The 17559-nt window shown below is 39.8% G+C and overlaps 1 protein-coding gene and 1 long non-coding RNA gene across 2 annotated transcripts in view; one reads left to right on the top strand and one right to left on the bottom strand.

Annotated features, from left to right (window-relative positions):
* The window catches only part of LOC109145132, a 36247-nt gene extending 18693 nt beyond the window's left edge, over nt 1-17554 (bottom strand). Inside the window, exons 1-2 of the long non-coding RNA XR_002046384.2 lie at nt 16817-17554; nt 16055-16197 (exon numbers count right to left, since the gene is read on the bottom strand). This is a non-coding gene — a long non-coding RNA (uncharacterized LOC109145132). The remainder of the gene's footprint in view (nt 1-16054; nt 16198-16816) is intronic.
* On the top strand, nt 731-9375 carry LOC104691607 (homeobox protein CDX-4). Its single transcript, XM_010403183.3, has 3 exons — nt 731-1315; nt 6280-6425; nt 8370-9375. Exons 1-3 carry the CDS (start codon nt 886-888, stop codon nt 8574-8576), a joined length of 783 nt encoding a protein of 260 aa, XP_010401485.1. The 5' UTR covers nt 731-885; the 3' UTR covers nt 8577-9375.
* Nucleotides 17555-17559: the final 5 nt, after the last annotated feature.

Genomic DNA, 17559 nt, shown 5'->3' with positions numbered 1-17559 from the left:
AATCAAAGACTTTTTTCCCTACTTTTTACAGTCATTTTCTTTGTACTTCTGGCACCATCTTTGTTAGGAAGATTTATTGTCTGCTTTTTAAAATTTATCAGTTTGCAATGGCCACAAGATGAAGGGATCTCTTAAATCACTATGTATGAGGAGAGTGTGAACATGTGTCTTACAGTCACAGCTTTAAAGGCTCCCATTCTGGAAAACCACTTACAAACATCAACAATGAGAGGAACATTTTTGAGACAGTTATACTCAAGACATGCTATTTATAAGGCGCTCTGTATTTTGAAGTTACTGAATTACAATTATTCAAATTGACTGTATCTGTTAAAGACTAAAAGGGATAATTTTTTTCATTATATGGGAAATTAAGAGAGTAACAGATTTATTTGTTGATTGATAATACATGACAAAATAAAGGACACGAATCCTTTGAATGTTAAACATTGCTATTATAGATACCACTATAATTTCTTTCTAAAAGGTCTATTTACTTAACTATTTAAGTTACAAATCCAAGCAACTGTTGCATCATCTTACAGGACTGGGATTGCTGTTGAATATCAGGGCAGGATAGTAGGATAGATAAAAGTTCTCTAAAAGAGAAAGCACCAGAACCAGCAGCAAGGTGGGGTTGGTCAGCCCTTCATTTGAATGTAAATGTAATTATGAGGCAGGCAGTTGGGCTGACGTCAGACAAGATCTTGGTAAACCATTACCACCAGCACCTGGTAACACAGTTGATAATAAAAGAGGATGAAGTAGAAGATTCCAAGCAGAGTGGCATTATTAGAGAAAACCAAACACAAATATTTTTGAGCAGTAAAAGAAGACACTGAGGAACAAGATGTTGTGACGCTGTGTTTACAGTCTGGGACAGCCATGTACGTGAGCTCGCTCTTGGATAAGGAGCCCAGCATGTACCCAGGATCTGCCAGGGCCAACAACAACCTGCCCGTGCAAAACTTCGTGTCTGCTCCAGCCTACTCCGACTACATGGGATACCACCCTGTGCCAGCCCTGGACACCCACGGGCAGCCGGCGGCAGCCTGGGGCTCCCACTACGGCCCCCAGCGGGAGGACTGGAGCGCCTACGGCCCAGGCCCTTCCAGCGCCGTGGCTGCTGCCCACATCAATGGCTCGTCCCCTGGCCAGGGCTCCTACAGCTCTGCTGATTACAGCTCCCTGCATCCCGCCGCCGCTGCGGGGTTACCTCCTGTAGATACAATTAATGCCCAGCAAATCTCTCCCAACAGCCAAAGGCACAGCTCTTATGAGTGGATGAGGAAAACGGTGCAAACCAACACTGCTGGTGAGTGCAAATTCAACTTCCAACCTCAGAAAGCATCTTCTGCTATCACTGAGCTTAGAAATAATTAACTTCACTTGAAGCACATAGGTTGGTGGGTCATTTATGACATTTATTTAACCTACTGCTGTTTAATGCAGTTTTAACTAAATTTGTGCTAGTTTCACTTTCTCCCATAAAGGCTTTATGTGGTTGCTGTAGTGGAACGGCTGATGTGGCTGACCTGGCTGGAGCTCAGCTCCAGGAATCCCTGTTGGAACATTCTGTAAAGCATTTTGTGTGAAAAACATGATAATCATGAAAGTGTTATGGAGCAATGCAGCAACATTTAACAGTTACAGACAGAAATACTACATCGTTATTTTGTGCTGCAGGGGAAATATCAATATATAATCAGGTTGATCTTTTTAAACCTTACAGACTTCTCAGTAATTATAAAGAAAACTATGTACTTTGATCTAACTGCAGTGATTATGCAATTTTCTGCAATTTTCCTGTGTCTCATATTTTTCTACCCAGATTTATTAGGTGAGCAGAAAAAATTCCCAGAGAAGCAATCTGTCTCAAACGATCAGCATAGACTATTTTGTTTGCAGATCACATAATTCCTTGGTTAAGCTTCTGCTTCATTTAATTTCACATCAGTTTTACTTTTCTTACACGCCAGAATTTTTCAGCTTCCTCAATTACACAATTAAAAATCTCTTTCCTGCAAGTGCCACTCACTGATGTGCCTGTTCTTGCCACAAGCTGCCTGCCAGATGAACCTTTCCATGTATATTCCCAAGGTGGAAACTAGGGGTGTAGAAAGGTTTGATAAATCTGTTGTTAAGGTTAAAAGTAGTAAGTGTGTGTTAGGGAGCATCAAAGAAAATGCTCGAAAGAAAGCAGAGCAATTACAATTGAAGCAATCTTAGAAGACAGGGAAAATCACCACTGCCTGCTTCAGAGAGAATCCGCCTTCAAATGGTTATTACTCAGGAGCAAAATTAGCCTGGTAATTGTTTCTTAATTATAAAGCAGACACACATTGTTTTGTCTCTGTTACTAAATATAAAATGCCTGGTGAACATTAGGATATCCCAATGCTGTCCTTCCACTTGGAGCCTCCACAAAGGCCTTCAAAGCCAGGCAGATTCAGTCTGCTTTCCCCCCTTCTGTATACTCATGTAAATCCCAGTAACTTCATTAACATCCGTGGAGACTGCCAGGTGTAGAAGTGATGCAAGACTTGAGTGTAGATCAAATTCAGCTGAGACTACTGAATGTCAATGAGGCAGCCCTGTCTGTGTCATGCAGGCACTGAATTTTAAACGTATAGCATTCTTAAAGAATAACATTATTAAAGAATATCGCAGACTTAAAAATCTAAATCCTTGCTTCACACTTATTGAACAGTCTTGGAAGACCCTGAGATGTTTCTCACACCCTTGTCCAAATTTATAAAATATATTTGCAATTCAGAGACACAATTTTGGGCCTAAATTCATCTCTAGTCTGAAAAGTGCTTACACAGAATTTACACACATTCTGAAGTACTTTATGAACCATTTGGGACAGGTGGAACAGAGCCCATCAATAGCTGCATGTCCTGAGGCTGTGCATTCCTAGAACCCAATCCTTTGAAGTGTTAAAAACAGCTCAGGACTTCACAGAAGTGAGCTCAAGGCATCAACCCACCTTAAAAAGAGAGATGGTGAGAGTAAAGCACAAATGTGGTAATCGTGCAAAACAAGAAAAGTACCAAAAAGATTTGGCCTTTCATTGGTGTTTTTAAAAAAAACGTAAAATTTTAATCCTGTCACAGAAAAAATTGTGATAAATGGAAGGAAATTCAAATAAATTACAAGGCTAAAATTAAGCATGTGACTGCTCTGTACCACCTTATCAATGTTTTCTCTAGAAGAAAACTGACTTGATGCCATTATAACCCTCTTTGAAACACACTGTTGTTTGCTGTTTTTCCTTATTGCCATAATATTATTTGTGTTATCAAAGTAGCTACTGGTTCCTCTCCTTCAATGTTACCACAGCTTAATAAAGTTCATTGCCTTAAAATCCCAGAATTACAGCCCTAAACTCTACAAATATATTTCTGTGCATAAACATGTATATGTCCTTAACTTCACCAGTGGTGTGTACACACACCAATGTACGTGAGCAGAAGGGAGTAACAGAAATCACAACACATCTAATGAAAGGAGGGATCCTCCTGAAACACTGTCCTAAAGACAGCAGGAATTATTTTGAGTGAGATGTCAGTGGGAATTGCTTCCTCTCTGTGTAGACTCTATTAAATACACTACATTCTGATTCAATATCCTTATTTAGCATTTGATACAAGGAAAAAAAACTCAACTGCAGGTAAAGTGAAATGAAAATTTACCTGATCAAGTCAATCTTCAGGATGAAACAACATCACAAAGACAGAAGTACTCTGTTCTTTAAACAGATAAAATGTGATTTGAAATGATACGTCCTCTGACTAAAAGAGTGTAACTGTATATTCAGAACAAAACCCTTTTTTACTTCAAACACAAAGACATTTCAAATATATAAGGCTGTAAGAAATTTTAAAAAAACCAAACATGGAAAGTGGGCTTGGTAGAGACCTTCCTAGTCAGGCCATGCAAGTGAGGAAAAGAACATCCAAAGAATTCCTGACAGTCTGATCCTGGTTTGACTAAAAATCTATTATAAAATCTGCCATCAACTTCAGTTATGCTGGAGTAGAACTTCAAATTAACTTCTAAACCCTGTGTAATCAACAAGGTAAGATGTGTATTTTCTGAGAGCAAGAAAACCTTCAAAGCATAAAACTTACTGAAAAGGTATCTAAAGGGCCTAGAAAAAGGTTTTAAAACTGCATATGAAACTTCATCTAGGAGTGACCCTTCTCAGAAAGGGAAGGGACTTTAACAGGACTAAACAAAAGGACAACATGATTTTCGTATGTTACAGGTTCAGCCCCAGGATTTTTTTTAAAACTATAGCCAACACATTTTCTGTCTTTGTTTAAACAAGCAGGGACGTACAAGTAATTCAGATTAGAGCACAGCAGAAACACAACCAGAAAGCAAAACAGAAAAGCAGGAAAAAAGGCCAGGCCCCTGCTCTAATGCTAATTTATTTTTCTTTGTAAATTAGTTGTGACATCTATTTTCCACTGGCCTACATTGTCTGAGGTTTTGAGGCCTATCTGTCATATTGAGGCAACAGACCCTTTTAACACTTCACTTTGCTTTGATATGCAGTCTTGTCTCTTCCTTCTCCCTCTTTTCTTCAGGAGTTATATTGCCGGAAAGGGTGATGATTTTCACAGCAAATAAAGAGGCCTTCTCCCAGCTTTATTGTCTTCAGAAGAAATGCTCTGTGAATTTTATGACCAAGTGGAATGGAGAAAACTACTCCTTTTCTCCACCCCCTCAAATCATGGTTATATTTGCTGATTATAGTGAGGCCGGAATAACCTCGTTGAATTTTAACTTGTTTTCAAAGATTTCCTCTAAGCCCTCAGTTTACGAGGAACCTGAATATCTATACTATTGTTAGCATTAGAACTATCACTGAAGGCAAATATTTCAAAGCCAACGATTTGTACCATGAAAAAAGTAAACTTAGTTGGATGATTTAGTCCTGCAAATTTAGGCAGGAAAATCTTCTATGCTGGAAGTTGAAGTGGCATAGGACTTGGGAAAATATCCCTAATTATGCGTATTTCAGCTATGTCTACCTTCAGATAAAAATATCCCATTCTGTCCTTGGTGTCGGTCCAAAATTAAAGAGAACTGAGGAAAAAATATTCCTTCATCTATTTCTGTCTCTTTTTCCTCTGCTAAGATGAAAGCGTCTGACATTTGTTTAGGGCTTGTAAATTCCAAACCAATTGGCTTGTGTTTCTGAATGTGAAAGGGGTTCTTGATAAGATCTCCTTGTCGCTCCTTTGTGTGGCGTGTGCTTCATCTTAACACCTCAATGGATTTTAGGGAACCACTTTAAAGGAGTCTTTGTCCTACAGTTTGTCCCAGAAAACTCACATCAAAAAAAACTGGGAAGATCAGAAGAAAAAAGAAAAACTATCTAGTTGGCTGTTGAAAGTGCAAAGGAGAACAAATAAGTTGAAAACTGATCTCCCTGGATTATTACTACATGAAGAATTGTTTAAAAATTATATGAAATGAGAGATACATTCTAAACATTTGGTAACGCTTCTCTTAACAGTATTTATCCAATATATCTAAGAATATTTCTTTTATACATTAGAGAGAGGATGATCCTGAAATCCTTTTACAAGATTTTATTGCCTCATCTTACAAATTGTCAAGTGCCTCCAACTCTAAAGAGAAGCCCAGCACAGAGTACCCTCAGGAAAATCCTACAGGCACTCAGCACCTTGCAAGACTGGACCTTTTTGAAAAAGTAAATAAAATTATTATTGAACTTCTAAGTTTATCCTATGGCCACACAAGAAAGGAAAAGCATTTCTAGTTGGACATATCTTTGTGCTAGAGAAACAATCTTTAAAAACTCAGATAAAGAATTAGGCCACGGTACAACTGAACGAATTGTGACTGAAGCTCAGTCTTGAAATCCTGGATATTTATGCTCTCATAGACACAGAAGTCACTTCAGTGAGCACTAAAATGAAACCCCTTTGAGATTAATATAGCCAGCACCAGTTATGTACTGCTATGAATTATTTAAGATGCATTGGGGTGTTTATCACTTAAGAGCTTCACATTTAAATGTATGTTTACAGAGAGAGGGAAAAAAAGAGGGAAAGACAGTTATGGTAACCAATACTCTCTCACTTCACCCTGCACCTCATATTCCTCCTCTGTACCACAGCAAACAATCCCATACAAGTATTCTGTAGTTTAATTAATGTCTGTGAAATGCCTGAGATGTTTGCAAGCTGCTATGGAAAATCCAACTCAACATATGAATAATACTTCTTTCCTAACCAGGTAAAACAAGAACAAAAGAAAAGTACCGAGTTGTTTACACAGATCACCAGAGACTGGAATTAGAGAAGGAATTTCACTGCAACAGATACATTACAATCAGGAGGAAGTCAGAACTCGCAGCAAACCTGGGACTCTCCGAAAGACAGGTACAGAGAGCAGCCCTGAGGTGTGCCCACAGTGCCCAGACACTGCCACTGCCAGGAGACACAGCAGCAGCCACCTCCTGCACCTCTGCACCTGACACACAGAGAATCCACTACACAAACCCACAGTTATCAACAGGCTCATTTGACAGAACCTTCCAATTATAGGGAACTCAACCTTAGAAATTAACTCATACTTTAAAAAGTAGTTATTCTTACATTCTAGCTTACTAGCTTGGAATTTAAACAGTCCAGCTTAATAGGATCTTAGCTATGTTCCCAATAGCTGTGACATTCACAATTTTATTTCTTCTTGAAATCACACCAAATAATGGCCAGCAAAAAAATCCAAGGCATTTGATATATTTCAGCTGGAAGACAGGAAAGTTAAAACTCAAGGTCAATCCAATGAGATAGCTATGGGGTTCTTTATTACAAACATATTGCCACAGGCCACATTCTTCCTCAGTCAGATTTCAGCATATTCAGGAGGGTTTTACAGCCTTGGATTTTCAAGTCAGGATCTCTTTTTGCCATACGTATGTGTAGCCAAGACTATCCATCCAGGGAACGTTCAAGTGCATACTTGGATCATTGCTTCCTTGGAAAGCAGCTCTGCCTTCACTCATATCTAGTACATATTTAATCTCTGTCCTAGATAAAGCCAGTCTCCTGAGCAGAGCACAGTTACATTAGCTGTGTTCACGGATGGACTAAAGTTTGTCACACAGTAGGATAGAGCTGCACTGGAAAATTTTCAGAGAACTGCAATTATGAAAGATTTGAAACTTCCACCTTAATGTTACGCAAGCTGGCTGATTTAGAACACAGACATGCCTGGAGTCACCAGCGATCCTGCAGAAAATCAGCAGTTTCCTTTTACAGAGCTGCTGCTCCCAATGCCACCCCATTTTTAACTGGTAAAGTTCCTTCAAGTATAATGTAGACAAAATACATAATTTATCTGCATTTCCACAGGACAGACAAAGCTAAATGCTTCTTCATGCCAGTACCAGTATGGTAATAAGAAGAAATATAAAACACTGAGATTTTTAATACAAAGCAAGGGTACAACTTTCTATATCATATTGTACTCAACACACCTTAAAGGCTGTAACAACTACAGTAAAGTAAGAACATAATTACCAAGAAGGAAAACACAAACAGAAGCTCCTACTCATTCACATTTTCACATAAGGAATAAAATAGAGATACTTAAAAGTAGATTTTAAACAGATAAGAGTCTTTCACCTGCACAATGAGCTTGGGAAATTCGCTGTCTTTAAGTAATGCTGATATATCTATTTATACACATAACAGTACATATGTATCTGTAAAATACAGGTATAAATATATATTCCAGTAATAAAAACAATCAAAACTTTAAAAATGCATAAGAATTTATGCACACACAAAAATCACTCACAACATAAATGAAATAAAAGAACCCTCACTACTTGGCTTTGAATTAATCTGTAACATAGATAATAAAGAAATCTTCAAAATTCATCCATAATTGCATCTTCCTAAATTATGACACACGCCACTGGCAAAGCTGAGGTAATGAACTCTGCACCCTCTGAGTCTCAATGAGTTCATTGATTTCTGTATTCCTAAATATAACACAGCAAGTTCACTTTACACTGCCCAGGAGAAAGAGAAATCAAGAAAGAAATAATCAATTTTCCATGGATTATTATGCCAAAAATTAATACAGAAAAATACAAAAACTTTTCACTGCACAAATTCAGTATTTTGGTTTGTGGGGGGTTTTTTCATTGGGTTTTAGCATTGGGGTTTTTTTCCTCATGGCTTTTTGTTTGCTTGCTTTGGGTTTTCAGGTCCTTAAATAGTGTTTTTGAACTTACCTACATTTCCATTGCTGTAATTATGGTAAAAAGTTGACTAGCACTTTGAATTAATCAGGTATCATTTATAACACCCCAGGTGAAAATCTGGTTCCAGAATCGCCGAGCAAAAGAAAGAAAAATGATCAAGAAGAAAATCTCGCAGTTTGATGGCAGCGGGGGCTCAGCTCAGAGCGACTCTGGTTCACTCAGTCCAAATGAACTGTCAAATTCTCTGTTCCCACCACCACATGGAATAAATGGATTACAGCCTAATGACATTCATCAAGTCATAGTTTCAGAATGAACAGAGGGAAAAAAACAAAACAGGAAAAAAGAAAAAGCAAGAATGGATTTCTCCACCACTGCCATCCCCCACCTTGGAAACTCAACTTTGCAAGGGACCATTTTCATTTAACTGCCTTCAGAGTGCTGATTTCTAAGCAGAAAATTTGAGCCTATTACCAAAATATTTTAATTATTGCAAAAATCTCAGGGACCTTGTGCTGCTAAGATTCATCTCTCAATATCTTTGATAGCAGGTAATTTGCTTCAGACACTGACACAAAGAATGATACCGATGAAGATTCAGTACATGTAGTTCTAGTCTGATCATACATATACCCAGGAAACTAAGAGAACAGATTATAAAATACAGTCCTTTTGCAGAAAATATAAGAAGCTGGGTGTGTGTGGTTTGTACCATTTATATAATTAGAGTAAACCGTAGATGTTAATAAATATTTACACTTAAATGGACTGAAAAGAATGCGACTTTTTGAAAACAGCAAAACGGTTTAAAACACTTTTAAATGCTCAAGGAACATAATAATGTTGCTATACAAACATATTGCATTAGTTAAATAACACAAGTAACTCTGCCCCATGGAATTGTGTTCGAGCAATAGTTACAGGTACAGAATATACCAAACCTGCCAAGATTTGTTCCAGTGTAAGAAACACAGAAATTTCTCATGCACATTAGTAAATGCCAGATAATTTGGAAGATAAGTATTACCTCGATCTTCTATGACTGCACATATTATTGCTCAAAAATATGAACACAAATGGAATGGAAACAGAACACTTACTACAAGCAAACCACCAAAAAGCAAATAAAGCATTTGCTTGATGTCTTTAAGCATTTGAAGTGAAACAGGAGCAGTCTGGTGCCACTGATTTTATACCTGACAATTATTTGGGGCTGAAGGCAGCAACTATCCCGAAGTAGCTGAGAGAGTATTTTGAAGCAGTTACCTGCAGCTGAGCAGCCCCAAAGCACAGTCACAAAAGGAATGTTCATGTCATGTGCACTCCTGAAAGAGCTCAAATTAAGGACGTGATCACAGTGGGGTTTGCTTTAATTACTGCTCCATGTTGGCAGGTGAGAAGGTAGCAATGGTATCTGAAAGACAAGTGATGAGTCTGGAAAAAGTAGAAAGAAAACCCGAAGCACTAAAAAAATCCCCAAGCCCTTCAGTAGTACTATTCTTTGGAATTTCTTAATGTGATCTTTTTGATAGCATACAAGCGAACAGCTCTATTGGGAAAATTTAATATTCCTGAAAATGTCAAGGGGAGCAAAGGTAATAAAATGGGAAAAAAGCAGAACACAAAGAGAAAAGAGCATTCTGAAAATCCTGCATCGCTTATTTCAGCAACCTCAAACTCTTGCTCTCAGAAGCAGCAGAATAAATTTGGCTTTTCTTTGTGTCAATGAGCATTGATAATGCACTGAACAACACGGACAGAACTTGTCAAAGCTCTCATCATCTGGATTCAAAACACTAGATAACAAATTTGAGGATATGCCTCATTATTCCCCATTTATTTTAAAATAACTCTGTTAGAGTAACTCCATGAAAGCAATTCTGTTGGGAGTTACATGAATAACACTCATCAGAACTTAATTCTGAATTATGTTTGTAGACATAAATGTCTCAAACTAAACTAGGAAGATATCCTGTAACACATATTAAGAACTTACTCACTGTAAACATTTTGTGGGTGGTTCCCCAATATATTTGCTAGTCATGTCCTATCATATGGTTCAAAGAAATGGGTGTATTCTAATGCAAACAAACTGTAAACAGAAAATCTTGTGTATATTAATAGTTATAAAACTCAGCCCGATGAGAAATTGAGACGACATCTGCATGGCTTTAACTCAGGATCTCCTAAGTCCGCTCACTGATGTTCCACTGGGACCACATGGACATTTTAGGAGACAGAGCACATTGTGGAACATGCACACACAGCCCTGGCTCTGTTCAGATTCACAGAAGTGTACATGTGACACACACATGCCTTTTTTCTCTGCTCTTCAGTCAAATAAATCCAGATTTTTTCCTTGGGAGAGGAAGTTTCCCCAGTTCCATCAGCCCCTCCACCTGGACTGGCATTCCATACATGAAGGATGTAGAAGACAAAATAATCTCTCAGGAAACTCAGACTTTAGATAGACAAGAAAAAAGAGAAGAGGACCTTTACCTCAAAGCAGCAGAAGGGCCATTTCTATGGAAACCAGGAGAGGGCTTTTGTGAGGCTTAGCAGTGGCACAGAAATGGAGAGGGAGGAAACTTCTAGTTTTCAGATTTTTTTTTCTCTGATCAGTTTTCATATCAAAAGGAAGATGGCTAGTACAGCTATAACATACAACACACCATTGAGTACGTTTGCGTATTAGAAATGCATTGCTTCCGATTTCTCTTCCCTTCTTATTTATGACAAAATTGAAATGAAACACAGAGTTATTTACCAGGTCCACATTCAACATATTCGAAATCATCATCTTGCAGATTCTAACCAAGCTCCAGGCAGTCAGGAAACACCACCCTGCTCTGACAAACGGGGCAGAGGAGCCACTGACTGCACTCAGAACAACCACAGTTGATAAAGGAATCATTCTAAATGAGCCTATTTTAGATGTTTTTAGAGTTGGAATGGGATACAAAGCACCTCCTCTGGCATGTTTAACACCAGTCCTGTCAATAAAAATTGTTCTCCTTTTTCATGATCTTTATCCCGAATTTTACCCACAGATGTATTTTAAATGTATCCAAAGCATACGTTAATAAATATTTAGGGGACAGTCTCTTTCATCCACTAGAAAATTATCTCTAAGCCTACACAGAGTGTATCAGATTATCTTCTCTGACTACAGTTAAGTAAGAAGTTATTCCCCTTATTGTTGCTGTGCATAATTATCCCCAATATGGATCATAACGTCCCTTTCAGCCTAAGTGCAGTGGCACAGCTGTTTCTCAAAATAATCTAAGGAAAAAAATATTAAACTCTTCTAGACTAATCAGGGTATTTTTTAGTAAATTCTATCAGAGGGTGATTAACTGCAGTCAGAGTATCAGGTGAGGAGGCTGGGAAGCCAGAGAGAGGGGGAAATGGCAAGCAGCTAAAAGAAAATCCTTACCCTGCCTCTCGCAGGCCTTGGACACTTTATCAGACTGTAGCTATGCCATGAGCCAGACATCATCCCAAATCAAAACACAAATTGAGCACTTCATGCTGGTGCATTTAAAGGCCCATTAAGGACTCCAGGACAGCCTGGCAGGAGCCCATCCATGGTCATGCTCTGCCAGCATGGGAACACAAGATCAGGACATGCGCTGGGGTGGAGGCACCACAAAGTCCTCACATTCCATTGTTCCCTGGGCAGCTGAGTTTGACTCTTCAGCGTTGCTTCCATGAAGGAGAAAGTTCAGCAGATGTGATCAGCCCCTGTATTAATTTTGGTATTTCCATGGATGCAACACTAAAGGCTATATAAATAACATTTTTCAATATTTATCTTTCTTCCTTTGAAGAATTCTCCAGGGACTTTAGTTGTACTCTCCCTTAGCACTGTTAAGCAATTAAAATACTAATGAATCAAATGCCATCCTTTGCACCCAGTGGGTATCCTCCCCAAGGTCTCCAAGTTTCCTGTGTTTTTCACTGTATGTAAATAGAAAACCATCACACTGTTTGAATTCAGCTGATTGATTGGTGGTTGGAGTTTGCAAGGTAGTGAGCTCCTTTAACACCATGCTGATATCAAAAGAAAACTCTGTATCATACGACTGTCTAATTCCAGCAGCCAGCAAATCCCTTCTGACATTTATCTGAATCATGTCGATTCTTGTGCCAAAGCTTTGGAAGAACTGCCCTCCTCAGCCCCACTGTCCAGAAATACTTAATCAAGAAGGGACTTGGGCACAAACTGCTCCTGTTGACACTCAGTATAGCACCACAGTGAATCGGCTTCATTAATCAACTTCTAAATATTGATCTGGAGGAGCAAATAATGAAAAATACAGATGTTTCCTTAGTTACAGAGAGTTTAGACTAGAAACAGGCAAGTACCTCATTATAAGATATTTTAAAATATCAGTTCACTAAGAAAGCGTAATTTAAATCCCTAATTGGCTGTTTGTAGTAGTGATCCTGGTAAAAAAAAAAAACCTGGATGAGAAACTTGACAACCTCTTGAAACTTGGATTATTTTTGAAAATTGATCTACCTGAGGCATTTTCAGTATAAGCAGCACAGAACTGCAGAGCCCTGCACAAAGCTAAAACCCTTCTAAAAATTGCAAAATATTTGTATCACAAGATCAGTTTCATTAAACCTGTCACAGGACTCTTGACTTGCCTTCCTTCAACAAACGAGCACATCCACACTTGCCTAATGAGTTCCACATTTCTATTTCTGAACAAAATAATGGGAACTTGCAACGCAAATCAGCTTGGGAAAAGGGTTTGCATTAGTTGATCAAGAAGCATGAGGGTTTGTCCACCAGACTGATAACCCATTCTCCAAACGCTAAGAGTATATTCCCATTATCCAACACCTTCTACCTGTGCTGAAACACACATGTCTGAGATGAGGGAATTCTGAGAGCCAGCCTGACATCACTTGTTGTATATTCTTTCTCCTGAAGAATGCCTGTGTGGCGGTGATTTGTGTGGAACAGGGAAAAAGTACACTGGAAGAAGACTCAGAATCTCTCAGGCCCACATCAGCACTCCCTTTCCATGCTCTCCCAACAGTGTCTTTATTTAATGCTGTGCCTTGGTTTAACTCCTGGCTTTTCTATTCTTTGTGTTTCATGCTCTATATAAGAACACTTCTGATTCCAAGAAAGGAAGCGATTTGTGTGGCTAAACATTGCCAGAGACCATCATCCCTCCACAAATCTTTCAGTTTTTATGGCATAATAGTTTCATCAAATAAACAGCATCCTAAAGAACTACTGAAAATGAAGCTTCTATTTCTTCCTGTGAAGCCATAAAGTTTGGTAAGTCATGCTGAAAAAATTCCCTGTAGTATTTACCTCTCAAACCCAATACTAAACAGACATTCTTTAAATACAGACATGGGACACAAAAGGTGTTTTTTCTAAAATAGTCTATTTTTACCCAGTCAGTCACTGTTGCTATAGGAGAGAACACATACACATAAAAAGAAAAGTCTACTGAAACTTCAGCTGAACTTTTGACTTCAATCTATTATTTAAAAGCACAAGATGTTAAATATGAAGCTGCTTTAGCAAAGTACCTTTTCCAATCAAAAACACTTCTTTTCTTGGTTTGTTAATACCTCAGACACTCATTATAAAGAGGTCACACAGTAAGTTATGCTTCATTTTACACTCAATTCAGCAAATTATTGCACTGCCTGCTTTGGAGCTCATGCCTTAATGCCATCACATGTGTCCTTCTGGCACAATGTCCACTGAAACGTCTGTAACACTGGCTTGTTTGTTAAAGCAAAACCCAGGCTGCATTAAATGGAGGTTTTTCTATTAAACATGAGACTGTGCTGGACGTGTTCATGTTTGCCACATCTTGCCCCAACACCCGAGTGTCACCATTGTCAGATCTCATGTGACAGCTGTTCATCCTTGCAGACAAGTCCATGGGGTTCATTTCAATTTCTAGCACACATTCCGCTTGTCCCTCGCTCTTCCACCCTTGTAAAATTTTCAAGACATTTTTATTGGAACACATGCAAGGAATGGGAACCAGGCATGGCTTTACAGCATCCAAGTGGGATCCTAAATGCTCAAAAAAAATCTAACACCAATCTTCTTAAAGAGCTTGATCCACATCCCAAGTCAGCGCTGAAGTGCTTATCCCAGTGAAAGCTGGATCATGCCAGGAGGGCACAGTGTCACAACCATGGGAAATCCCAGTCTAAACCCCACAAGTTGCCTCTTTTGCTCCCATTTATTTGCATGAGCAGAACAGGGACTGCTCCTTAGCCACCTGGGACAGTCTGTTCCCAGGGTTTACCTTTCTTCCAGAGCAATGAGCACACCTCGTCAGACAGCACAACAACTCCTCCACTCATCCAGCATGGAGCCAGTTTTGCCATTGAACCACCAGCACCAATAGTTAAGCATGGAAAAAGATACCAAATATCTTATAAACTTATCTTCATCCAATTATTTAAGAAAATGCATTTCACATCTCACTGGGTAGGAGCTGGAAACCCCACCTGTGGCCCTCTACTCAAAGTATTCCTTTGAGTCTGGAAGCACCTGTGAAAACTCTTCAATTGTCAGGTTAGAATAGTCTAAGAAATGGAAATACATCAGTAATGTTGATAAAAATCAGCAGTCAGACAAAGCTTTGGGAAAACAAGAAATATTGTAGCACCATGAAGAAAAAGCAATTAATTTTCATCACGTTATTTAGCATTCTGCAGGGACAGTGCTGGAAAATGCTTCCCTAATGAGCTAAGAACAGCATTTTTAACTCTTCCACGATTTTTCTGGCTTTTGCTCAGCACCAGCACATAGCCTTGAACCCAGAAGTCTGCATTTAGCCCTTTCTCCTGGGAAATGCTGGCCAAGAGGACACCAGGCACTGCACTTGTGCTCAGAACACCAGTCAAGCATAATTCAGCATTGGTTCAGGTGTTGGGTTTTGGAAGCCTGGAGTCCCACACAAGTTCTAAGCATCATGAGTCCTAAAATCTATGGGGAAGTAGCAAAAAAGCAAAGGATTTGTGGTCAAAGTCTCATGGTGATACAGTTGTCAAAACAGGCATTGCAGCTTGTTTGCAGTTTTTCCAGGGGAGCCAGAGCAGGGCTGTCCAGAGAAGCCGTGGCTGCCCCTGGATCCCTGGCAGTGTCCAGGGCCAGGCTGGACAGGGCTTGGAGCAGCCTGGGATAGTGGGAGGTGTCCCTGTCCATGGCAGGGGGTGGAATGAGATGAGCTTTAAGTTCCCTTTCAATCCAAACCATTCTATGGTTCTCTGACCTTTCCTGTGGATGGCTCACCAAAGCTACCACGAACTAAGACAAGCTCAACTGAAGAGTAAAACCTATAACGTAAATGCACAGCATCAGAACTATCATTTTTTCCAGTGCTCTCAGTTACAAGACTTACGTCTTTGGTTTTCACACCAGTTAAAGCAGACATCCAGAATTTAACTGAGAGTAAAATGAAGACAAGTATCTTATTTTAATACCCCCATATATAACTTTATTTCACTGGTTTCAACACTTTCTTTCCATGGGTTATGAATCTATATAAAGATGAAGATGAGTAGAAAAAATATCAGATCCTTAAGTATAGAATAGTTTTCTCTATTTTTTTATCATGTTTCTAAACAGGATGTATTTTAAATATTTGGTCAATGACTTACTTTCTCTGCAATTTACTGACAACATTCAACACTAAAAAAAATGTATTTTGACAAAAATCAGAGAACATAGAACATGTAATTTCACTTTATGACAACTTGTCTCAATTTTTTTCTCTAGCTTAGAGTGTGATTTACCTGCAGCTCCACATCAGATGGATAATGTGCTGAAGTACAAGCACACAGCACTGATAAAACTGTAGCTCATATAATGTTACTTTCGGAGGCAACAAAAATTTTCACCGTCAAGTCATCTGCATTTTGCTGCAGTCTAGAAACTCCTGAAAAACAATAAAGATGATTTGTGAAAAAATATTTTCCTGGAAACAACAAACAGGGATGGAGACCCATTTTTACTTCATGCAGGAGAAGGTGAGCTTCTTTCTTAAGAGTACCTACAGGTCAGGAATTCCGATTTGGACACACACCAGAGCCAACACTTTATAGGAGCTATGCTAATACTAAAAAGGACCAACATTTCCCTCAGAATTTCATTTTTCATTCCTCTATTGCAATTACAAACACTAATAATTTTTTGGCTACTTTCCATTTGCAGTAGGTGAGTAATTAAGTACTTATTACCTCAATAACAGTTTACACTTGCGTGCTGATGGGGCCATTCCTCTGAATCATTCCGAGAAAATTTTTTTCCCCAGTTCTGCTATTCCTATGGGGATTTTCTTCCCTCTAACCACACCATTATCCTGCACATAATTCACTTTCCAAATCCACCAACAAATCCCAGACAATCACCTCAAAGCTCTGAGAAAATTCTACAGCCCCCGCCCTCCCTTATCTTCACCTGAGCCACCCCGGGGAGCGACACAGAGGGCAAAAACGAGAGGGGAAGGGGGAAAGCGCTACCCGGCTGTTTTTATTTAAACCTCTACAGAAACACACCTGGAAAAGAGTTTAAGGAAAAGGAGTCTCAGCATCTGCCCCCGTCTTCCCTGAGGAGCCCCTCGCACCGGCCCGGAGGCGGGAAGGGCCGCGCGCGCACCTGAGGGAATCGCGAAGGGGAGTTATAAATGCGATAATAATACTAGAGATATTCAGGTCCCTTCTACGCCGAAGGCTGATGCGATTTTTGGGGGTTTTTTTGGTTTTGTTTTATTGTTTTTTTGGTGGTTTTTTTTTTTTTTTTTGAAAGCAAATTAAAATCCAAAAAGGCTTTTTTTTTTTCCTGTAACCAGCGAATTAAAACTCCCCTCAGGAGCTGCTCGCGCCGGCTCGTCACCCTCACGCACCTGAGGAGCGGGAAGGAGCGCGAGCGCGCGCCTGAGGGGCGGGCGGCGGGAAGGGAGGTCAGGGGAGTGAGGAATGCTAACGACAGTAGAGGTAACACGAAAGGCCTAGAGGGAGTCTTTACAAAAAAAGTTAAAGAGTTCAACGAAGTTATTCCGGCTTCCCTATAACCACCAACAGCAACTTCTCTCAGCAGCTCCCCGTGCCGGCTCGTTACCCGCCGCCCGGGAGCGACGAGGGGCGGCCGCCTCCGATCACCAACACCGGCCGCGACCTGCTCCCCGCCGCCTCCCCGGGGGGCAACGCCTTCCGAGAGCCCGCACAGCTGGGGGACGCGGGCAACCCGGGGCCGTTCCCCACACAGTGCGGCTGCAGACGCGGCCACGCTCCCGCACCCC

Source organism: Corvus cornix, chromosome 4A (assembly GCF_000738735.6).
Source record: "Corvus cornix cornix isolate S_Up_H32 chromosome 4A, ASM73873v5, whole genome shotgun sequence".
Classification (NCBI taxonomy): Eukaryota; Metazoa; Chordata; class Aves; order Passeriformes; family Corvidae; genus Corvus; species Corvus cornix.
This window is presented reverse-complemented; position numbering and strand designations above follow the sequence as displayed.